The sequence below is a fragment of the Sus scrofa genome, chromosome 7 (genome assembly GCF_000003025.6).
Source record: "Sus scrofa isolate TJ Tabasco breed Duroc chromosome 7, Sscrofa11.1, whole genome shotgun sequence".
NCBI lineage: Eukaryota > Metazoa > Chordata > Mammalia > Artiodactyla > Suidae > Sus > Sus scrofa.
In genome coordinates, this window is record NC_010449.5 from 99,668,443 (window position 1) to 99,686,944 (window position 18,502).

Consider the following 18,502-nt stretch of genomic DNA (forward strand, 5'->3'; position numbering starts at 1 on the left):
GACTCCCCCTCTTCCTGGTCTTCACACTTTGGTGTCATACAGACCTTGGAACCCGGCCCTCTGCACCTGCGCCCTGCAGGTGATCTCTTCCAGATCCCAGATTGGACACAGACGACTCTCAATCTTAGACCTCATTGTATTTTTATATATTTAGTTAGTTTTTTGTCTTTTTAGGGCCACACCTGCAGCATATGGAAGTTCTCAGGCTAGGGGTCTATTTGGAGCTACAGCTGCCAGCCTACGCCACAGCCACAGCAACGTGGGATCCGAGCTGCACCTGCAACCTACACCACAGCTCTTGGCAACACCGGATTCTTAACCCACTGAGCAGGGCCAGGGACCGAACCCGCAACTTCATGGATCCTGGTTGGGTTCTTTATCACTGAGCCACAGCAGGAACTCGACTTTTGATTCTCATGCATGACCTTTCCCCACCTTGGGATTTTTCAGGCTGTTCCCTCTGCCTGGCCTGCTTTCCCCATGGCTCCTCATCCTTTTGGCCTCAACTTAAATGTCATCTCAGAAAGGCCTCTCTTCCTTCTCACATGATTACTTGCTATCATATCCCTCGTTTACCTCCTCTTTGGATTTCTCCCCGTGTGAGTGATTTTTTTTTTTTTTCATCTTTTATCCTTTTAGGGCCACACCCGCAGCATATGGAGGTTGCCAGGCTAGGGGGTCGAATCAGAGCTGTAGCCACCAGCCTACACCACAGCCACAGCAACATGAGATCCGAGTTGCATCTGCGACCTACACCATAGCTCACAGCAACACCAGATCCTTAACTCACTGAGCGAGGCCAGGGATCAAACCGGCAACCCCAAGGTTACGGGTCAGATTCATTTCCGTGAGCCACAACGGGAACTCGCTGGTGTGAGTGATCTTATCTCTTATTCATTGGTTTGTATACTTGTTCACTGTGACAAACTTAACACAAATTGTGCTTGATTTAGGGACTCACCAATTCTTTTGAAAACCTGGTGAAAACTCTGCCGCCAACATGCACAAGTACCTACACATAAAATTTTGCAGACAATTTTAGGAGTGTCACAGAATCCCTGAAACCCAACCATGTGGGTTCCTGGAGCCAGATGGAGACCTGCGGTTGTAGAATTGGACTTTCAGAGGTAGAAAGGACCTGAGGCTCCAGGAGGGCAAATTGCTTTTGGTTGGACTGTCAGCTCTAGGGTGGGGAGAGGCTGCTTGGAAACTATGATTGAAGGGCTTCTTAGGTAGTGCCTGGGATTGGAAGGCAAGAGTGCTATGATTGATTGGTAGTGTCTGCCACAGGCTAGGAAATGGGGCCAGTGGCACAGCTGACAGCTTCTTGCCATGACTGATCTAGTGAAACTGAGTTTAAGTAGATTTGCCAAAGGACACACAGCTAGTAAATAACAGTAGGGTGGGATCTAGTCTCCTTGGTTATGCAAGAATTCCATCCAAGAAACCCATTTTGACTCATTGTAGATGCCTTGGCTGATAGCAAAGCCTAAGGCCTTCCTCAAAGAGGAGAAAGGAAGGAATGGAAGGGGAACTGGGCTAAAATAGCTTTTCCCTGTTGGGTGTTTGGTTCTAGAGACGTCTTGGCAGCTGGGAACGCAGGGAGAGCACAGCCTTGCAGAAATGTCCTTGCGGACACAGTGCCCTGAGTGAGAAGGGTCTGGAGGAGAGAGCAGTATGAGAGTGGACACTTCTTTCCTAGGCAGAAGGCAAGGGCCTTGCCAGTCAGCACCATCTCATCCCCTCTGGAGCAGTTGGCACATGCTCTGGAGTATTAGGTGGCATGTATGTTTATCTGCCCACAGGGCTCTCTCTTGGCATTGAGTGAGTCAGGTGTGAGGCACTCTTCTCCATGATGACCTGGCACCAGGGTAAGGGGCAGCCCAAAATAGCTGTCCTGTCCGAGGCAGCAAGGTGAGCTCACTTGTCACCCAGAAATCCCTGCAGGACAGGTGGCTGAGGGAGCCCAGGTCATGCAGGGTCACGAATGCATGTTTAGGGCATTCTGCCAGGCTGGGGAATCATGCCCACGTGACCCACGGCCCCTGGGCCCTCAGGAGCCCAGAGTACTCGTATCACCTTTTGGGTGGTTTTCTCCTCTTTTTGGAGATGGGTCAGCTATAGTTTGGTAGAACTTACAGGCAGAGAGTCAACCCCTGTCTCCTGGATGGGACGCTGGTTAGACAGAAGTATTGTGTAAAAATAGATTTTGTGCTGTGCTCCCCAGACCTGGCAGGTAATCAGAATCTCTGGAGGAGCTCTGCGAAATTATCCACTCCTAAACACCACCCCAGACCTATTAATTCAGAACCTCTAGGGAGGTAAGTCCCCGAGGTCTGTGTAGTTCAAAGGCTTTCAGGGCATCTGCTGATCCTACAGGATGGGTGGTCTCAAGCTCAGGGCAAAGGAGCTAGAACTCTGAGGTGAAGGTTGAGCTCTTCCCTCTGATCTTTCCTGGCTGTGTGACCCTGAGCAAATCACCTGACCTTTCTGAGCCTCCGTTTTCACATGGGAATAATAATAATCACGTATTCTGCCTCGCTCAGTTTTGATGCACGGGTCAAATGAGAGATGGAAATGGCTTTGTGAACCGTGAAACACTGCACACATCGTTAATAAACCAAGGACATGAGTGTGTGCGGGGGTCGGGTGGGGGCGGAGATTTCTAGGTAAGGGTCTTGACCATGACACCTCTGCAGTGTCAGGACAGCAGCTCTGCAGAGGGGGCAGGAGAAGGACACAGGCTCAGAGCCTTTCCCTCTCTGCCATGTCTGAGGCTTTCCTGTGGGAAGAGAGATGTGACAGAGGCAGCGCGGGGGACAGGCTGTGGGCCAGGTGCAGAGCCGCGCTTCTCCAAGCTTTCTAAGTGGTTATTTTTGGTGCCTGGGATAAAAGAAAGAAACTTAAACTGCCCCTTGCTGCTGCCACTCCGTACACTCTGCTATTTTTACTTCCCAAAGGCTGGGCTCTCATCCAGCTTAGGGAGGGCAACCAAGAAGAAAGGGGGGAGGTGGAGGGAAACGGGAATTATTTTACTTCCATTAAGAAAAAAGTCAGAAGGCTGATCTTATCAAGTCAGCAAGTGGACATCTGATCAAGGATGCAGCAGCCACGGGCTCTGGCTGCTCTGAGGTGCCCGTCGTGGGTTCAAGAGGTCAGCAAGTGGGATATGGGCTTAGGAGCCCCCTACCCCTCCTCCCAGGCAGTTTCTTTCCCAGAGCAGCCCAGTAGCGTCCTGTGCCCTGGGCTGGGAAGCGGATCCAGGGACATTGGCCCAAGGATGAGACTGCTGGGGGCTGGGGGTCATCCGGCTACAGCCAAGGGCAGAGTCTCTGTCCTGGGGTTGGACAGAGGCAGCCCCTCTACCCTGTGGACAAATTCAAGAGAGTAACTGTGTTGGCGCTGTGTGCCCCCAAGGACAACCTCTCTGAACCTTAGTTTCTGGAGAGTTTTTTTGAACACATCTGACCTATGGTAGTTATCACGAAGCAGGTGTGTTTCTCTCTTCCCGTGAAGAAAGCTGGCGGTTCAAGGGAGATACCACCACTTTCACAGGCAGAAAGGGCAGAGACTGCTACTGAGTGCCTCTTGGGCACTAAGCACATTGCTATGTTTCACACGTTTTATGTTACTTAATTCTACTTGCCAGAGAAAGGGGAAGTATTTAAAAAATCTTTTAATAGCTTTATTGAGATATAATTCACCCATTTAAAGTGTATAATTCAGGAGTTCCCATCGTGGTGCAGCAGAAATGAATCTGACTGTATCCACGAGGATACAGGTTCAATCCTTGTGGTGTAGGTCGCAGTCACGGCTTGAATCCCGTGTTGCTGTGGCTGTGGTGTAGGCCGGCAACTGTAGCTCTGATTTGACCCCTAGCCTGGGAACTTCCATATGCCATGAGTGTGGCCCTAAAAAGATAAATAAATAAATAAATACTGGCTACCCAGTGGCATATGGAGTTCTCGGGCCAATGATCAGATTTAAGCTGCAGTTGTGACCTATGCTGCAGCTACAGCAACAAGAGATCCTTTAACCTACTGTGCCAGGCCAGGGATCAAACCTGAGTCCTGGCGCTGCAGAGATGCTGCCAATCCCTGTTGCACCATAGCAGAAACTCCTAAAAGCCATTTTTAAGTATACAATTCAGTGGTATTAAGCATGTTCACAGTCTTTTGGAACCATCACACTATCTGTTTCTAACAATTTTTCATCATCCCAAACAGAAACTGTACAGTAACTTCCCTCCTCCACCCCCTCCCCTCAGCCCACCCCCTGCACCCTGGCTCTGGGAACCTCCAATCTACTTTCTGTCTATTCTAGCTTTTTCTTATAAGTTAAATCATACAACATTTCTCTTTTGTGACTGGCTCATTTCACTTAGCATAATGTTTCCCAGGTTCATCCATGTCACAGCATGTATCAGAACCTCATTCTCTTTTTAATGACTGCATAATATTCCACGTATATGTAATACCACATTGTGTGTCACTGGATACTTGGGTTGCTCCCACCTCTTGGCTATTGTGGATTATGCTGCCATCAGTTTGCTTATGGGTATCTGTTCAAGGTCCTGATTTCAACTGTTTTGAGGCACAAGTCCAGGGGCACCCAGACCAAACTAGGTGAATGGTGCACACAGGTGTGCAACATGGCCCCCACCCAGAGTCTCTCTGCTGCCTTTCTTCTACCACAGAGACCCTGAGCCCTTTGAGAGGTGCAGGACGCTAGAGTGGTTGAGAGCCTGGGCTCCACAGTCAGAATGCTTTCCTTCCTAAGTGGCTTTGGAGAGTTACTCAACCTTCTTGGTCTCACTTTCCTCCATCTGTAAAATGGGATAATAGTAGAAGCTCCCTCACAGGGTTGTTGCAATCCCTGTGTGAAATAACATACACACGGTGCTTAGTGCAAGGGCAGCACCAGGTAACCACTGGTCAGCAGAGTTGAACTCCATATACTCGTGCCTATTAGATTTAAGGGGATTACCATGTTGGCCAAGAAGGGGACAGGACCTTATCCAGGCCTGGGCTCAGCTGAAGGACTCAGTCTGCACAGGTACATGTATTCCAGTGATTATCAATCTTTTTTGTATTCACAACATGCTTATGAATCCTTAATTTTGGCCTGCATACATTAAGGGATTAATACAGTGTTGAACAGCAATTAAAACAAAGGATAAGTATTAGAGTATTTGGAGACTTGGTATACTTTACATGAGAATGTCATCAATGCTTTTTTTAAAGTGAAAAAGCATCAGTAAGATGATAGATACAATCTAATAATCCTGGATGGTAATTGTAAGTTAATTAGTGTTGTAACATGCTCCTTGAGCCTGTTTTTAGCTATTTTGCTGATATAAGAATGCAAACAATAAGGCACCTTTCATTTCAGGTTCAAGTTCCCTCCTTTACTTTTTTTCCATTTGCTGTTTGTAAGACGTAAGCATCCTAATTTAAAAAGTAATTGGGGAGTTCCCGTCGTGGCACAGTGGTTAACGAATCCGACTAGGAACCATGAGGTTGCGGGTTCAGTCCCTGCCCTTGCTCAGTGGGTTAAGGATCCAGCATTGCCCTGAGCTGTGGTGTAGGTTGCAGACGAGGCTCGGATCCCGCGTTGCTGTGGCTCTGGTGTAGGCCGGTGGCTACAGCTCCGATTCGCTACAGCTCCGATTCGACCCCTAGCCTGGGAACCTCCATATGCTGCGGAAGCAGCCCAAAGAAATTGCAAAAAGACAAAAAATAAATAAATAAATAAATAAAAATAAAAAGTAATTGGCCATTGTATCAGCAAAAATTGCTTTCTGCTGCAGGTTACAGGGAACTTGACCGCTAGTGGCTTAAGCATCGATAAATGAGATTGATTTCCCCACCTAACAACAAGTCCGGAGGTGGGTGATTGCTGGCATTGCACAGGCTTCTCGGCCACAGTATGAAGGGCTCAGACTCTGCCTTTCTTCTCTGGTGTTCTTTGGTGCCCTTATGTGGCTGCCTCATGGTTGCATGGTGGTTGCCACAGCTCTAGGCTTCACCTTCCAGGTCAGGGCAGGAGAAAGGCAAAAAGAGCTGCACCAATCATGTCTGTCTCTTATCAGAAAACCAAAACCATTCCTAGAAGCCCCCACCATGGACTTCCCTTAAAACCCATTGGTCCTAGGACCAGCCTTGTTTACCAGGGAAACTAGGAAAGTAGGGAACAGGATTGCTGGGACTGACTAGGGCTGGTTGTCTCTGTGAAGAAAATCCAGATTCTGTTAGCATGGAAGAGGGCAGCAAATGGAATGAAAACTGGGTAGGGAGTTCCCATTGTGGCTTAGCGGGTTAAGAACCTGACTAGTATCCATGAAGACACAGGTTTGATCCTTGGCCTCACTCAGTGGGTTAAGGATCCAGCATTGCCGCAGGTTGTAGCATGGGTCATAGATGTAACTCAGATCCAGTGTTGCCATGGCTGTGGTGTAGGCTGGCAGCTGCAGCTCCAATTCCACCCCTAGCATGGGAACTTCCATATGCTGCAGCTGTGGCCCTAAAATGAAAAAAGAAAATTGGACAGATAACTAATAATGTCTGTCAGACCCAACGGTTAGAATTCAGTGATCTACTTCTAAAGGATGCATGATACAACATCTTGCTCTGTTACCTCTTGGAGACGGGCTGCTTCTTGTTTACTAAAACATGTGCAGCATAGTCAAGGTGAAAAAAAGAAACTGGTGGATAGTAAGCATAAACACAGTTGAGGATGTCTGTTTAGCAGGATGCAGAGGAATTCAGACCTCTGTCTGCTGTCTGCACCCTTGAGGGGCTGACCTTTCTCAGTGCAAAGCAGATCACATCAATAAAGACACATGCATAGAAAGCAAGGAGGTGACTGGCCTGAAAATACTGTACAAATGTAAGAAATAAAAGGTGCTTGGCCGGGGAAGGGGGATGCCTGAGGATGCTCAAGTTTATCATCTTGGGTTGATGATGAAGGGTTGGCTTGTGGAGGGCAGGGGGGGATAGTCTTGTTGGATGGGAATGGAGGGTAGGGAGTGATCTGGAAACAGAATTGATCTCAATACAAAGGGAAATTTTCATGAAAATGGGCTCAGTGAATTTCTAGGGGTTGGAATGAAAAAATGGGAGCTGGGGAAAGGATCAGACTCTGAGATTCTTTTGTTTCCTAAGTCTGAGAGCTTCCTTTTAACCGAGTACATCATTTTACTCAGACACTTGATTGCTGACCATGGGTTGGGCGCCGAGCTTGGGGTGCAGGGTTCAAAGTCCTTGCCCACGAGTTGCCCACAGTCCACCAGGGAGATGGATTCCTGGTGTGTGGTGGTGAAGAGCTGTTTTGACCATAGTTGCTGTAATAGAGAAAGAGCAAAGGGGGCCCAAGAAGGGTGGAGCCAGCTCCACCAGGGGGAGTCTGGGAAGGCTCCAGTAGAGACAGTATTTGAACTGGGCCTGCAGAGGCGCATCCAAGCTGTGAACTCCCTTTGGGAGTAGGGTGGGACATTCACCTAGGTGGGAACCCATCTGTCTAACCCCAGTCCCTGGGTTGGGGAGCACAGGTCTATGCCCCAGGACTGCTCTACTCTAAATGATCATTAACCAACCCCGACTGTGGGACAGTGTGTGGGGGAAGTGAGAGCTCAGAAAATGGGGCCGAGCTCGGCCCTGTCCTCTAAGATCCTGTTGAACTGGAGGTGGCCTGGGAAGTGCCAGGTGGATGCCTGAGCCTGGAGCCACGGCATTGATGGCCTCATCCAGCTACCAAATCCACTTTCTTTTTTTTCTTTATTTCTTTTTTTTTTTTTTTTTGGTCTTTTTGCCATTTCTAGGGCCACTACTGCGGCATATGGAGGTCCCCAGGCTAGAGGTCTAATTGGAGCTGTAGCCACTGGCCTACGCCAGAGCCACAGCAACTCGGGATCTGAGCCACGTTTGCAACCTACACCACAGCTCAAGGCAACACCAGATCGTTAACCCACTGAGCAAGGCCAGGGATGGAACCCGCAACCTCATGGTTCACTAGTCGGATTCGTTAACCACTGCGCCATGACGGGAACTCCCAAATTCACTTTCAATCCACCATTTTCCCACTCTTAGGTCACTTGTCACAAAAGCCATGTGCAGGAGCAGAGTTGGTGTTACCATTGCCTCCTCCCCTCTGTCTGAGCCCAAGGCCACGAGAGACAACTTGGCTAAGGTCACATAACCTGCAAGGGGCAGAGACGGGCCTGGGACCTTGCTCACTAGACCCCGAGGGCTGGAGTGATTTGTGTTTGTGTAGAGGGTGAGACTTGGAAAAGCAGACAGGAAGCAACGAGAGCAAACACATCTCACTAGATAGCAATTTATCCATAATCAAATGCAACAGGCTACTTCAAAAAACAACCTCCAGAAAAACCTGATAATCGACACGTTTATTGATGGGAGCTATTGACCACTGTGTTGTACAGATCTGGAGGAGAAAATTTCAAGTTTACACCTGCTGTGCCCTGGGAGGTCACATCCCAGAATGGCAAAGAGCTTGGGTGCCAGCTCATGTGTTGGTCAAATTACTATATCTCTCTGAGCCTCAGTTTTTCTTGTTTGTAAAATGGGGGTAATAGCATGTGCTTTCTGCGCTGTGGCTTAAATAGGGCAACACATACAGAAAGTTCTTTGTCAGTTGGGGTGTGATTTACCCGGGAGGGAAGGGCAATAGTGATGATGACAGTGATGATAATCCTAAGAGCTCTGACATGATGCATCGGTGCCAAGGCAGGCCTGGAGTAGGATGGTGAGCAGCCCCCGTAGTAAGGGGTACTCAGTCATTAGGGGAAGCCCAGTGTATTACTGGGGCTCAGGAAGAAGCACCCAGCATGGGTGGGGGTTGGGGGCATGGAGGCACATCCATTCAAGACAGCATATTCCACATGGAGGCAGCAACAGAGGTGGCATCTGCCTGTCTCCTGGCCTTGCTAAGGGCTGGCCCCCTCTTTTATTTTTGTTGAGAAGGTCCCTCTCCTGCAGACGGCTGTCTGCCATCAGGCAGCCTGGGTGGGAGGGGGGAGCTCATGAGACCAGCCTCTAGCAGAGGAAGTCAGTGAAGCGGGAAAGGAGTCATCCTGGACACTGAGTCAGACCCTGGCACATAGTAGGTGCTCGGAAACAGGGGTCCTCACAGCCCTTTAGGCCTGATGCTCCGTGTTTTCACTCTTGGTCTCACCAGCTTTCACTGGGGGCGGCGGGCAGCAGTTTGGTGGAGGGTTGACACACCTCTGGCGCAGTAGCAGGGTGGAGCTGCGTAGCTGCTGTGTTACGGGATGGGGTCAGGAAAACCCTTTCAAATGGGGGACCTTTTCCCCGAAGGGAGGAATGATCCTTCCTGCCATTGCATGCCTGCTCCTTCTGCCCTCACAGGAGGGGCTGGGAGGGGTGAAGAGGGAAAATGTGAACCAGCACGTGTGAGTCCCACCAGCACGTGAGTTTAGGTCTTGCATTGCATGGGATGCAGTGGCCCCTTCAAGGCCCGAGGTACCGATGGAAGTTGTTACTCAGCCGCATCCGCTAGGAAGCAGCGGTGCAGCGCTTTTCACACTCTCCTGTACACGCGAGTCACCTTGCTGCAATGCTGACTTGACTCTACATGGGCCAGGCCTGAGGTTTTTTGCCTTCTAAGAAACTCCCAGATGCTGCTGATGGTGCTGGCCATGGACCACAGTTTGAGAAGGAGGCAGCAGCTGTACCCTGCCCACATCTACTCAGCATTCCCTGTGCACGCCGACCTGCTACCTTGTGACTGCAACTCCGCCCAGGGCTTTCTCTGGCCACAAAGCCTGCTATCCTGGACCTGTGAAGTGCCAGAGACCATGGGAGAGGTGGCTACATGCCCCAAGGCCCACCCACATAGCTAAGGCCCATTCCATGCTGTCTCCCAGTGTGGCATCCCACAGTGAGGCTGAGCCGTGGGTTGCCCCCAGGAGGAGGCTACGTAGGAATACACTGGCTACTGACTTTGTTCCTGAGAGCATCTCCCAAATAAACCGCCTGCATTCTTGTCCTTATATCCGTGCCTGCTCCCGGAGAAGCCACAATGGATGGGGTCAGTTGCAACCCATTCTGACTCTCAAAGCAGAAGAGGAATTCATTGGAGGCCTATCAGAAGGCTCAAGGACCCCACTCAACCAGACGGGGACCAAGGGAAGCCTCCGAGAGCCCAGGCACAGGAGATGCCGTAACCAGGAGAGTCTGGTCCAGGGCTGCCCCCTCCTCTGCTGCCCTCCTCAGTGAGATGACACACAACAGGGCAAGTGCCTAAAAATAGGAAGCAGGTGTGGGATGCTGAGTAGCCCCTTTCCCTGAAAAAAAAAAAAAGTCTACTATAGCCAAGTTGAGCATCAAATACAAAGGTGCCAGATTGTGGGGTCAAAAGGATGCTAGTGATGAAATGCTGAGCGGTGACTGGCCCCCAAAGACCACCCCCTCGGGCAGCCTGGCTGGATGTGCTTGCAGCATCCTCCTCACCCTCACCCCCAACCCCCGCGCATCCTCCCACCCCCAGCCCCTACTCCATGGGTGAGGAAGATGGAAGAAGGGAGGACGGGTAGGAGGAAGTGCGGGGGTGGGGGAGGCGGGGCCCTGAAGATCAACTGCCTGGACCTCCGTGCAGGTGATTCTCTCGACCTTCGGGGAAGGGAGGAGGAATTGAAGGAGGCTGGTCATCATAGAGGCTGAGGCCACCGAGCTTGCTCCCTCTGGGCACTCTGGCTCTGTCTCTGACTTCTTAGGTGTTTTGGTCTTAAGGGTTTACCTGGCAAGGAAAGGAGAGCCGCGCTGCTTTCTGTGTTAGTTCTCCCTCGGCTAGAAGTCGATGGGCCCCACCCATCTTTTCACATCAGGCCACACGGGTTAGTGACCACACATAGGCTTGTGTCCCCGTGGGTGGGGATCCCACGGGAGGTCCGGTCCTCCCTGCTGCTGACGGGGGTGTCCAATGGTACCAACAAGTCTGTTCAAACAGCAGCAGCTAGGGGTGAGCCGGTGACAACGAGGGGTCTCCCTAGACGGGGCCTCCACTCCTGGAAATGGGTGTCAGTGTGGAGTGGCCACGGCTGCTTCTGCACAAGCTAGGATACTTTCAGGCACTGATTTTCCAGGTGTGACCAGGATCCCTCACCTCCCCGTCCTATGGGAACTTGGTGTAGAAGAGAGACTTCAGCACTGAATCCTAGACTCTTTGACGGTGGGATCCATGAGTGGACATTTGTAATGAGGGTCCATCTAGATTCTTCTTCTGTGAAAAGCTTGAAACTTTTATGTCAGCTTTCTGGAGGTGCTGCCCATGGCAGGGATTCTTTTCCTCTCTCAGCAAAGCTAACTCAGTCCCTCCTGGATTCACCGCCGATCTAAAATGATATGTCTTCTTCCCCCAGCACTTGGAGGCGTGCCTTGGTGGCGCTTTGCCTTTTAGCAACAGACTCAAGAGGTGAAGGTTGCTTGGGATGGATTTCAAGAGGATGCTGAATCTAGAGAGGCAGGACCAGGCCTAGGGCAACCAGGATGGGCCATTACTGTAAAGACAATTATCTTAGGGTTGTCCAACCACCCGGCCCGAGGCTGGCCGTGGGGCAGCTATAAAGAGCCATTGAGGTGTCAGTTGAAAATTTTAGCCATTGTTGAAATTGCCAAGTCAGCACAAGCCCCCATGGTGATGCTGAACAACCCCAAGACCTTCTCCCTCTCCTCCCGACAGGGGTGCGCCTGGACCGAGTGCGCGGAGGCCGCCAAAAATACAAGCGACGGCTGGACTCAGAGAGCAGCCCGTACCTGAGCTTACAGATTTCTCCTCCTGCGAAGAAGCCATGTGAGTGCGGGGCCCTCTGTGTCCCCTTTGGTGGGCATCTGTACCTGGAACTTCTGGCATTCCTTGGGGGAATGCCATCTTCGCACTGCTGGATTATAGGACACCAGGGGTCCCTCAGGAGCATCAGTGTCATTGATGTCAGGCACGCTGGGCTTCATTTAGAAGCCCTTGCCTATGGGATTTAAACCATGTAGCCCCAAAGGAAGCATAATCCTAAGAAGGTGTGGGCCTGGCACCCAGAACATGCCCCACCGCCTCCCACCTGAAACAGGGTCCTCTCAAGAGAATTAACCAGGCCACTTCCCTGGGAGGGATATTTCTCATCAGCCCAAAGCATCACCTCTAGCTGCTTTGTGGAGTCAGAAAGGGAGGGGGGATCAGAGCCACGTTGGACCTTCCTGGGACTCCTGGGAACCTGGCTTTTCTTCCTGAACCATCTCAGGCTCCACCTTGGCCCCCTTCTCCTTTCCCCCCGCATTGACACTCTCCCTTTGGTCGTTGCAGTGACTAAAATTGTCTCCTACCTGCTGGTGGCTGAGCCGGACAAACTCTACGCCATGCCTCCCCCGGGCATGCCAGAGGGCGACATCAAGGCTCTGACCACTCTCTGTGACCTGGCCGACAGGGAGCTCGTGGTCATCATTGGTTGGGCCAAGCACATCCCAGGTGAGTCCCATAGGACCGGGGAGCTTGTAGTCAGAGATTCACAGCCACTGTTCCACCTGCTCTGGTTCTGATGCAGGGGAGCTTGGGACCCAGGAGCCCTGCGGAATCTTGGCCAGTCTGTTGTCCCCGAGTCCCTTTCTTTGTGGGATTGGAGGTGAACAGTGTTTGGAAGGTCTAGTAATGTTCCTGAAGTGCTGAGAGCTCCTCAGAACTGGCTGCCGTTCTAGTGGGGCTGTGACGGCTTCTGCAATAGGTAATAATCAAAGCAAGTTCTTTGGATCCTTAAAGGCCCAAGAGTAGGGCTTCCTCACCAACCTTATGGGAAATATGCTGGAAAACAGCACAGAAGAGGGACTGAGTCTCTGGCTTCCTGTTAGGGGCAAGTGGACTGGTGTGGTTAAAGAACATGGGCCTGGGAATCTGATTGGGATTCAAGTTCTGGGTCTGCAACTTGCTAGCTGTGTAACCCGGAGCGGGTCGCCCGACCGCTCCACCAACAGGGAAGAACAGCAGTACCTCCTTCATAGGCATTGACGTGGGTGGGCATGTATGATGCTTTGGGCTGACACCAGTGGCATGCTCGCTACTGCCACTTGCTTGATCCTGAGGGAGGCCTGTCTCTTAGTTTGGATTTGATGATTTTAAGATCATTTCTGGCATGAAAATTATGTGTAATGAACATGTTTCTGGTGATACAGACTTCTCTTCATTGCGTGTGGCCTCATACCCCTCTCTCAGCTTTTTTCATTATGAATAAAGGGAGGGAGCTGACTTTGTAAATTTGTTTTTGTAGACACCCACATGTTTTGCACTGCACCCCTGTTGGGGAGCTTGCTAAAGTCTGTGCAGTTTATTCCTTTACATTCCTAACAGCCTGGCTCACCAGTGTGATTGTGGCATCCTGTTCTCCCCTGGCAATGACCTCTGGGGACTCGGGATTCTTCCTAGCTACGTGAAATGGGGCGTTTTATCTTCCTGTCTACAGATGCTTTTTGTGTTTGCCGCCGGCTCTGAGAGATGCATGGTTATGTAGCAGAGGTGTCCTAGACTTCAGATGCCAAGGCCCACAGTTGACTGGGGCGAGTCAGAAAGTCCTTATATAAGATGTCATGTGCAGCACTTAGAGGAAGGAGCCTTCCACGGACAATGGCTCAGAGGTGGCGCCAGTGTCACTTAGCTGGCAGGGAGCCTAGAATTCCTTCCACAGGGGCTCCCTGACTCAGAGGTGGGCTCCCTGGAGAGCTGGGCTGGAGCGCCCTTACTAAGGAGCTCAGCCTCTTGGGATTACACACTCAGGAGTTTTTGAATCTGCCCCGTGCTGATGCAGCACCAATGCAGGGTCAGGCCACTACTTAAGACACCTCAGCCTGGATTGCTCCACTAACCCAGGGCCAAATCGGGCACAGCTCCCCCGGCACAGCCCCCTTCCCATCGCACACTCTTCTTCCAGGCTGAGCGATACGCATCGTAGCAATGGCTCAGGAGTGGCTCCTGGCGGGCCTCCTGGTCACTGCCTCCTTCTACCACCCCACACCCGCAGTGCCTCCTGGGGGGTGGAGTGGAACAAGGAGGTACTGCCCTGGCACCCATTTCCCTTCCCTCCTCCCATCTGTGCCCAGCCAAGAGGGCAGTGGGCAGAGCAGAATGGTTGCTGAGGATATAGACGTTGGATTCAGGCCGGCCTGGGTTCTCATCCCAGCTCTGTCCTTTCTGGCTTTGGGCCAGATGTTTCATTTTTCTGTGCTGCAGGGTCCCCACTTGTGAAATGGGAATTGTAACAGCCCCCTCACTGGGTTGCTGGGAGGATGTGGCTGCTTAGCCCAGCCCCTACACATAGTGGGTGCCTGATAAATGGCTGATAAATGGCGGAGACTGTGACCCAGTGGTCATTGTCGTTGCTAATAGTATTAAAAGCCTCCTTGCGCATCGTCATTTCTCCTTGTCCAAAGCTGAATTCTTTTTGATTAAAAAATAAAATAAACATAGGGGCTCATTTGTCTGTCTCAGATGCTAATTTGCCTATTTTGCATACATTTGCATGGGGAATTATTTGGGCCTGACCTTCTAGTGTTTAAGGTAAAATTAATTAATAGGGTCTCCTGCCACTGTATGTAAACCTCATATGAAAGGTGACGACATAATCAAGTGCCTGATATAGTTAAACTAATCGACTTAATCCCATCTCAGATTAGATGGAAAACTCATCTGAAGACCTGCTCACTAAACCTTAGAAAGATAGAAGAGGGCAGCTTGAGCAGGGAGGATGCCAGCCTCGGTCCCAGCCTGGGACTTGTGTCAGCAACTGTCCATCTTGGTTCCTGGAGAGATGAAGGACCAGCTTCTCAAGACAGCTCAGGTTAGGGCTCTGGAGCAGAGCGCAAGCCACCGCCCTGAATTAAGCATAGGAAGCCTCAGCTCATGCCTCAGTATCGTCTAGTCCAGAGCCTGGCACACAGAGGGTGCTTCATACTTGCTTTTACCTGCATGTTTTCAGCATTAATCGGGCCTGTTTTCAGCATTAATCGTACGTAAGCTCTCTTCCTAGGAGGTGTGGCTGATCCAAAGGATTAGATTAATTTCTGCCCTAAGCGTCTCATTTGGGAATAAGATAGTTTTAAAAAGAAGAAGAAGAAGGAAAAGAAAGAAAAGAAAGCTTTTCCAGGAAAAATTTCAAAGAAAAATTTCAAAGATAGGCCAAATAAATAGTATCATGAAGCTCTGTTACCCTCTGCTTCAGTTATCCCCCCCTCAGCCAATCTCATTTCCCTTCTGCCCACTTGTTTTCACCTCCTGTTTCTCACTCACTCCCAAGAAGGTAGTACTTAGAATGTAGCAGGAAGACTCACAGGACAGACAGAGCACCGAGGCAAGAGGGATGCCATGGGGCTTCGGGGGAGAGAGTGGAACATGAGTTAGGCCATTAGGATTGATGGCAGGTGGCCATGGAGGAAAAGTCCAGAAGGGCATTAGGTGCTGTGCATAGAAGCAGACGTATTCATGCAGGCACTGACCAGCTTATCCAGAAGGAAGGATCATTTGAGCACGCCCATCCCTTTTCCCCATATTTTGAACACACAGGATACGTGCCAGAGCGAGGTCTGTGGGGAAGCTGGGTTGATTGTGATTCCCTGAGAATGGCAGCCATTCTTTTGTCTGAGCCAATCTGAAGTTGCTCACGCCCAGCTCAGGCTTTTTCCTTTTTTTTTTTGTTTTTTTGTTTTTTTGTTTTTCTAGGGCTGCGCCCAAGGCGTATAAAAGTTCCCAGGCTAGGGGTTGTATCAGGGCTACAGCTGGTGGTCTGCACCACAGCCACAGCAATGCCAGATGCCGTTACCATGACCTACACCACATCTCATGGCAATGCCAGATCGTTAATCCACTGAGCGAGGCTGGGGATCAAACCCGCGTCCTCATGGATGGATACTAGTCAGGTTCGTTACCACTAAGCCACAACGTGAACTCCCAGGCTTTTCCCTCGAGTTGAATTTTCCAAGTGCTGAGTTGACCAGAGGACAAGCTCTAGAGTATCCACCTCATTTTCCCGGCAAGTGAGAGATTAGAACAAGAGGCAGCAACCTTTCACAGGCGGCGGGTATCACTGGATGAACTGCAGGCTGCGGATGCTGTTAGCTGTTGGCCCCCCACCCCAGGCAGCCCCGAGAGCCCCCTGGGCCAGGACAGCCGCCTCCTGCCGGCCCCGGCTGATATGTGCACGGCCTTTGCAGGGGACCCCCCAGAGGCCTCCTCGCAGAGGGTCCTTCAGGGGCCTTGCTCCCAGGTAGCCACCGTCTGGCTCACACTGGGGAGAGAGGAGCGCCAGCGGCCGATGAAATATGGGCTGCCGAGTGACAGCAGCTGTGTCTGGAGTGGCCTCAGATCCTATAATTACATCTCCCTTTATTACCTCTGCTAATGGCCCTCCAGGTCGACAGAAACGATAATAAATTAACAGATTATGAACTCCACTTGCCACAAATTATGTGCTCTTTTTTTTTTTTTTTTAAATTCTTGGAGCTCATGCTGTCAGATCACTGGGGGATGGGGGCTTGGGGAGAGCCTGAATGTTATGAGATCAGATAAAGCAACTGAGAGAGGTGGAAAGAGGGGCCATGGGCAGCCAGTTGGGGCAGCGCTAGGGGCATGGGCCATAGGCAGCCTCTCCCAGCACCCCTGCTGCCCCAGAATTGCTGATCCCTTGATGAAGGAGGAGACCCAGCCCAGCACGGAAACCAGAAGTGAAGGGTGCATTGCTGAAGGGCAGCAGCGAGCGGTGCTTCAGCCCCTTTGTTTGGGTTTCACAAAAAGAAAGAATGTGTGCTTCTAGTAAGGATGCGGCAGAAGGACGGAAGTTAGGCGTTATAAATTCCCCTTCTTTCTTAAGCATCATTCTGGGATTTCCTGTACATGTGTAGTAACTCTGTGTGTGTGTGTGTGTGTGTGTGTGTGTGTGTGTGTGTGTGTGTGTTCCCCCCATCATAGCTCATAGTACATAAAACACTGCTTTATAATATGGGCATTTACTATGTGCTAAGCTGTGCTCTAAGCGTTCCATGTGCTAGCTTATTTAATCCAAACAATCCCCTGAGGTTAGTATTATTATTATTCCCATTTTACAGATGAGGAAATGGAGGCACAGAAACCGTGCCCAGGGTCACAGACAGTGGTCTGCAGGGCTAAGATCCCAACAGACAGGCTGCCTGTGGCATCTGTGCCCTTAAGAGTTACATCCTTTTTGGGCAATGGGTATCTTTCCACATCCACACCAATGGTTCTTATTCCTTCTAGTGGTTCCTAATGTGCCATTCACGCAGCTAATAATTATATTTATTACATTTCCATAATAAGTCCATGTATTAAATTCATTACATTTAGGTTTTTTTTCCTGCTTTAGGTCATTACAGATGGCTCTAACAAATATCTCTTTCACATTTATCTTTGGGTGTTTATTCATACTTTTCTTTCTGGGAGAAAATTTCTAGCAGTGGGATCGCTAGGTTGAAGGGAACGTGCCTTTTATGTTATGCTTGATTTAATTTCACTCTGGGACATCTTCAACGTGGACAGGTTCAAAGCCAAAACTAGACCAAAAAGGTGTATGCAGAGGGGTACCTTTAGTGGCTCAACAGAGACGAATCTGACTAGGATCCATGTGGATGGAGTTCAATCCCTGGCCTCACTCAGTGGGTTAAGGATCTGGTGTTGCTGTGAGCTGTGATGTAGATCGCAGATGCGGCTCAGATCCTGTGTTGCTGTAGCTGTGGTGTAGGCCAGTAGCTACAGTTCGGATTTGACCTCTAGCCTGGGAACGTCCATGTGCCATGGGTGCCGCCCTAAAAAGACCAAAAAAAAAAAAAAAATGTATGCAGAATTCTCACCTCCATCCTCATTCCCTCCCCCTCCTTTCTTCTAGAGATAATTTTTATTTCTCATTTTTCTTCTAGTGTTTCTTTTGTCAAACATTAGAGAATGTTTGCACTATATCAAATATTAGAAAATGTCAAATATTTCCCCTTGACCTTGCACAAAACGAAGCAGCCTGTATTGTCTCTGCAGCCCTTTGGAGTGTGCACCTGGGTTTTCAAAGCTATTTCCAGCTCCTTCTGAAGAAGCTCAAAGAGGAAGAGAGGAGTCAGGGGCCAAGTTCGTCCTCAAAACAGCCCAGCAGGGGGGTGTACACACAGGCCTCAGGGCATCCTTCAGTGGTGGTCTCACAGTCTCCAAGGGGCCCCACCCACACCCTCCCACCTGCCCTGCAGGCCTGTCTCTGATTCAGATGCAAAAAGCAAAGGCAGCTAAATCTGGACTCTGGTCTCAACCACGTGCTTTTGGCCCACTGTCTTGTCACCTAGGAGTCGAGGCCCAGTGGTATCCATTCTCCGTTCTGTGCTGGAATGTTTCAGGGGGCACCTCTGCAACAGGCCAGGTGCCCACGCTGAGGGTGGGAAGGAGAGTCTCTTGGCAACTGTGCTCCTGGGAGCCCAGCACATGGGTGACAGCGATCCATGCC

At 50.4% G+C, this 18,502-nt stretch overlaps 1 protein-coding gene and 1 long non-coding RNA gene across 5 annotated transcripts in view; one reads left to right on the plus strand and one right to left on the minus strand.

Annotated features, from left to right (window-relative positions):
- Window positions 1–18,502, plus strand: part of ESRRB (estrogen related receptor beta) — a 188,344-nt gene that overhangs the window by 157,308 nt on the left and 12,534 nt on the right. For all 4 annotated transcript variants that reach the window (XM_021099544.1, XM_001928051.7, XM_021099542.1 and 1 more), the window contains 2 exons: window positions 11,719–11,829; window positions 12,334–12,495. In XM_021099544.1, the coding sequence (XP_020955203.1) occupies window positions 11,719–11,829; window positions 12,334–12,495 (273 nt within the window). The remainder of the gene's footprint in view (window positions 1–11,718; window positions 11,830–12,333; window positions 12,496–18,502) is intronic.
- The window catches only part of LOC106504512, a 246,233-nt gene that overhangs the window by 2,602 nt on the left and 225,129 nt on the right, over window positions 1–18,502 (minus strand). The window lies entirely within an intron of this gene.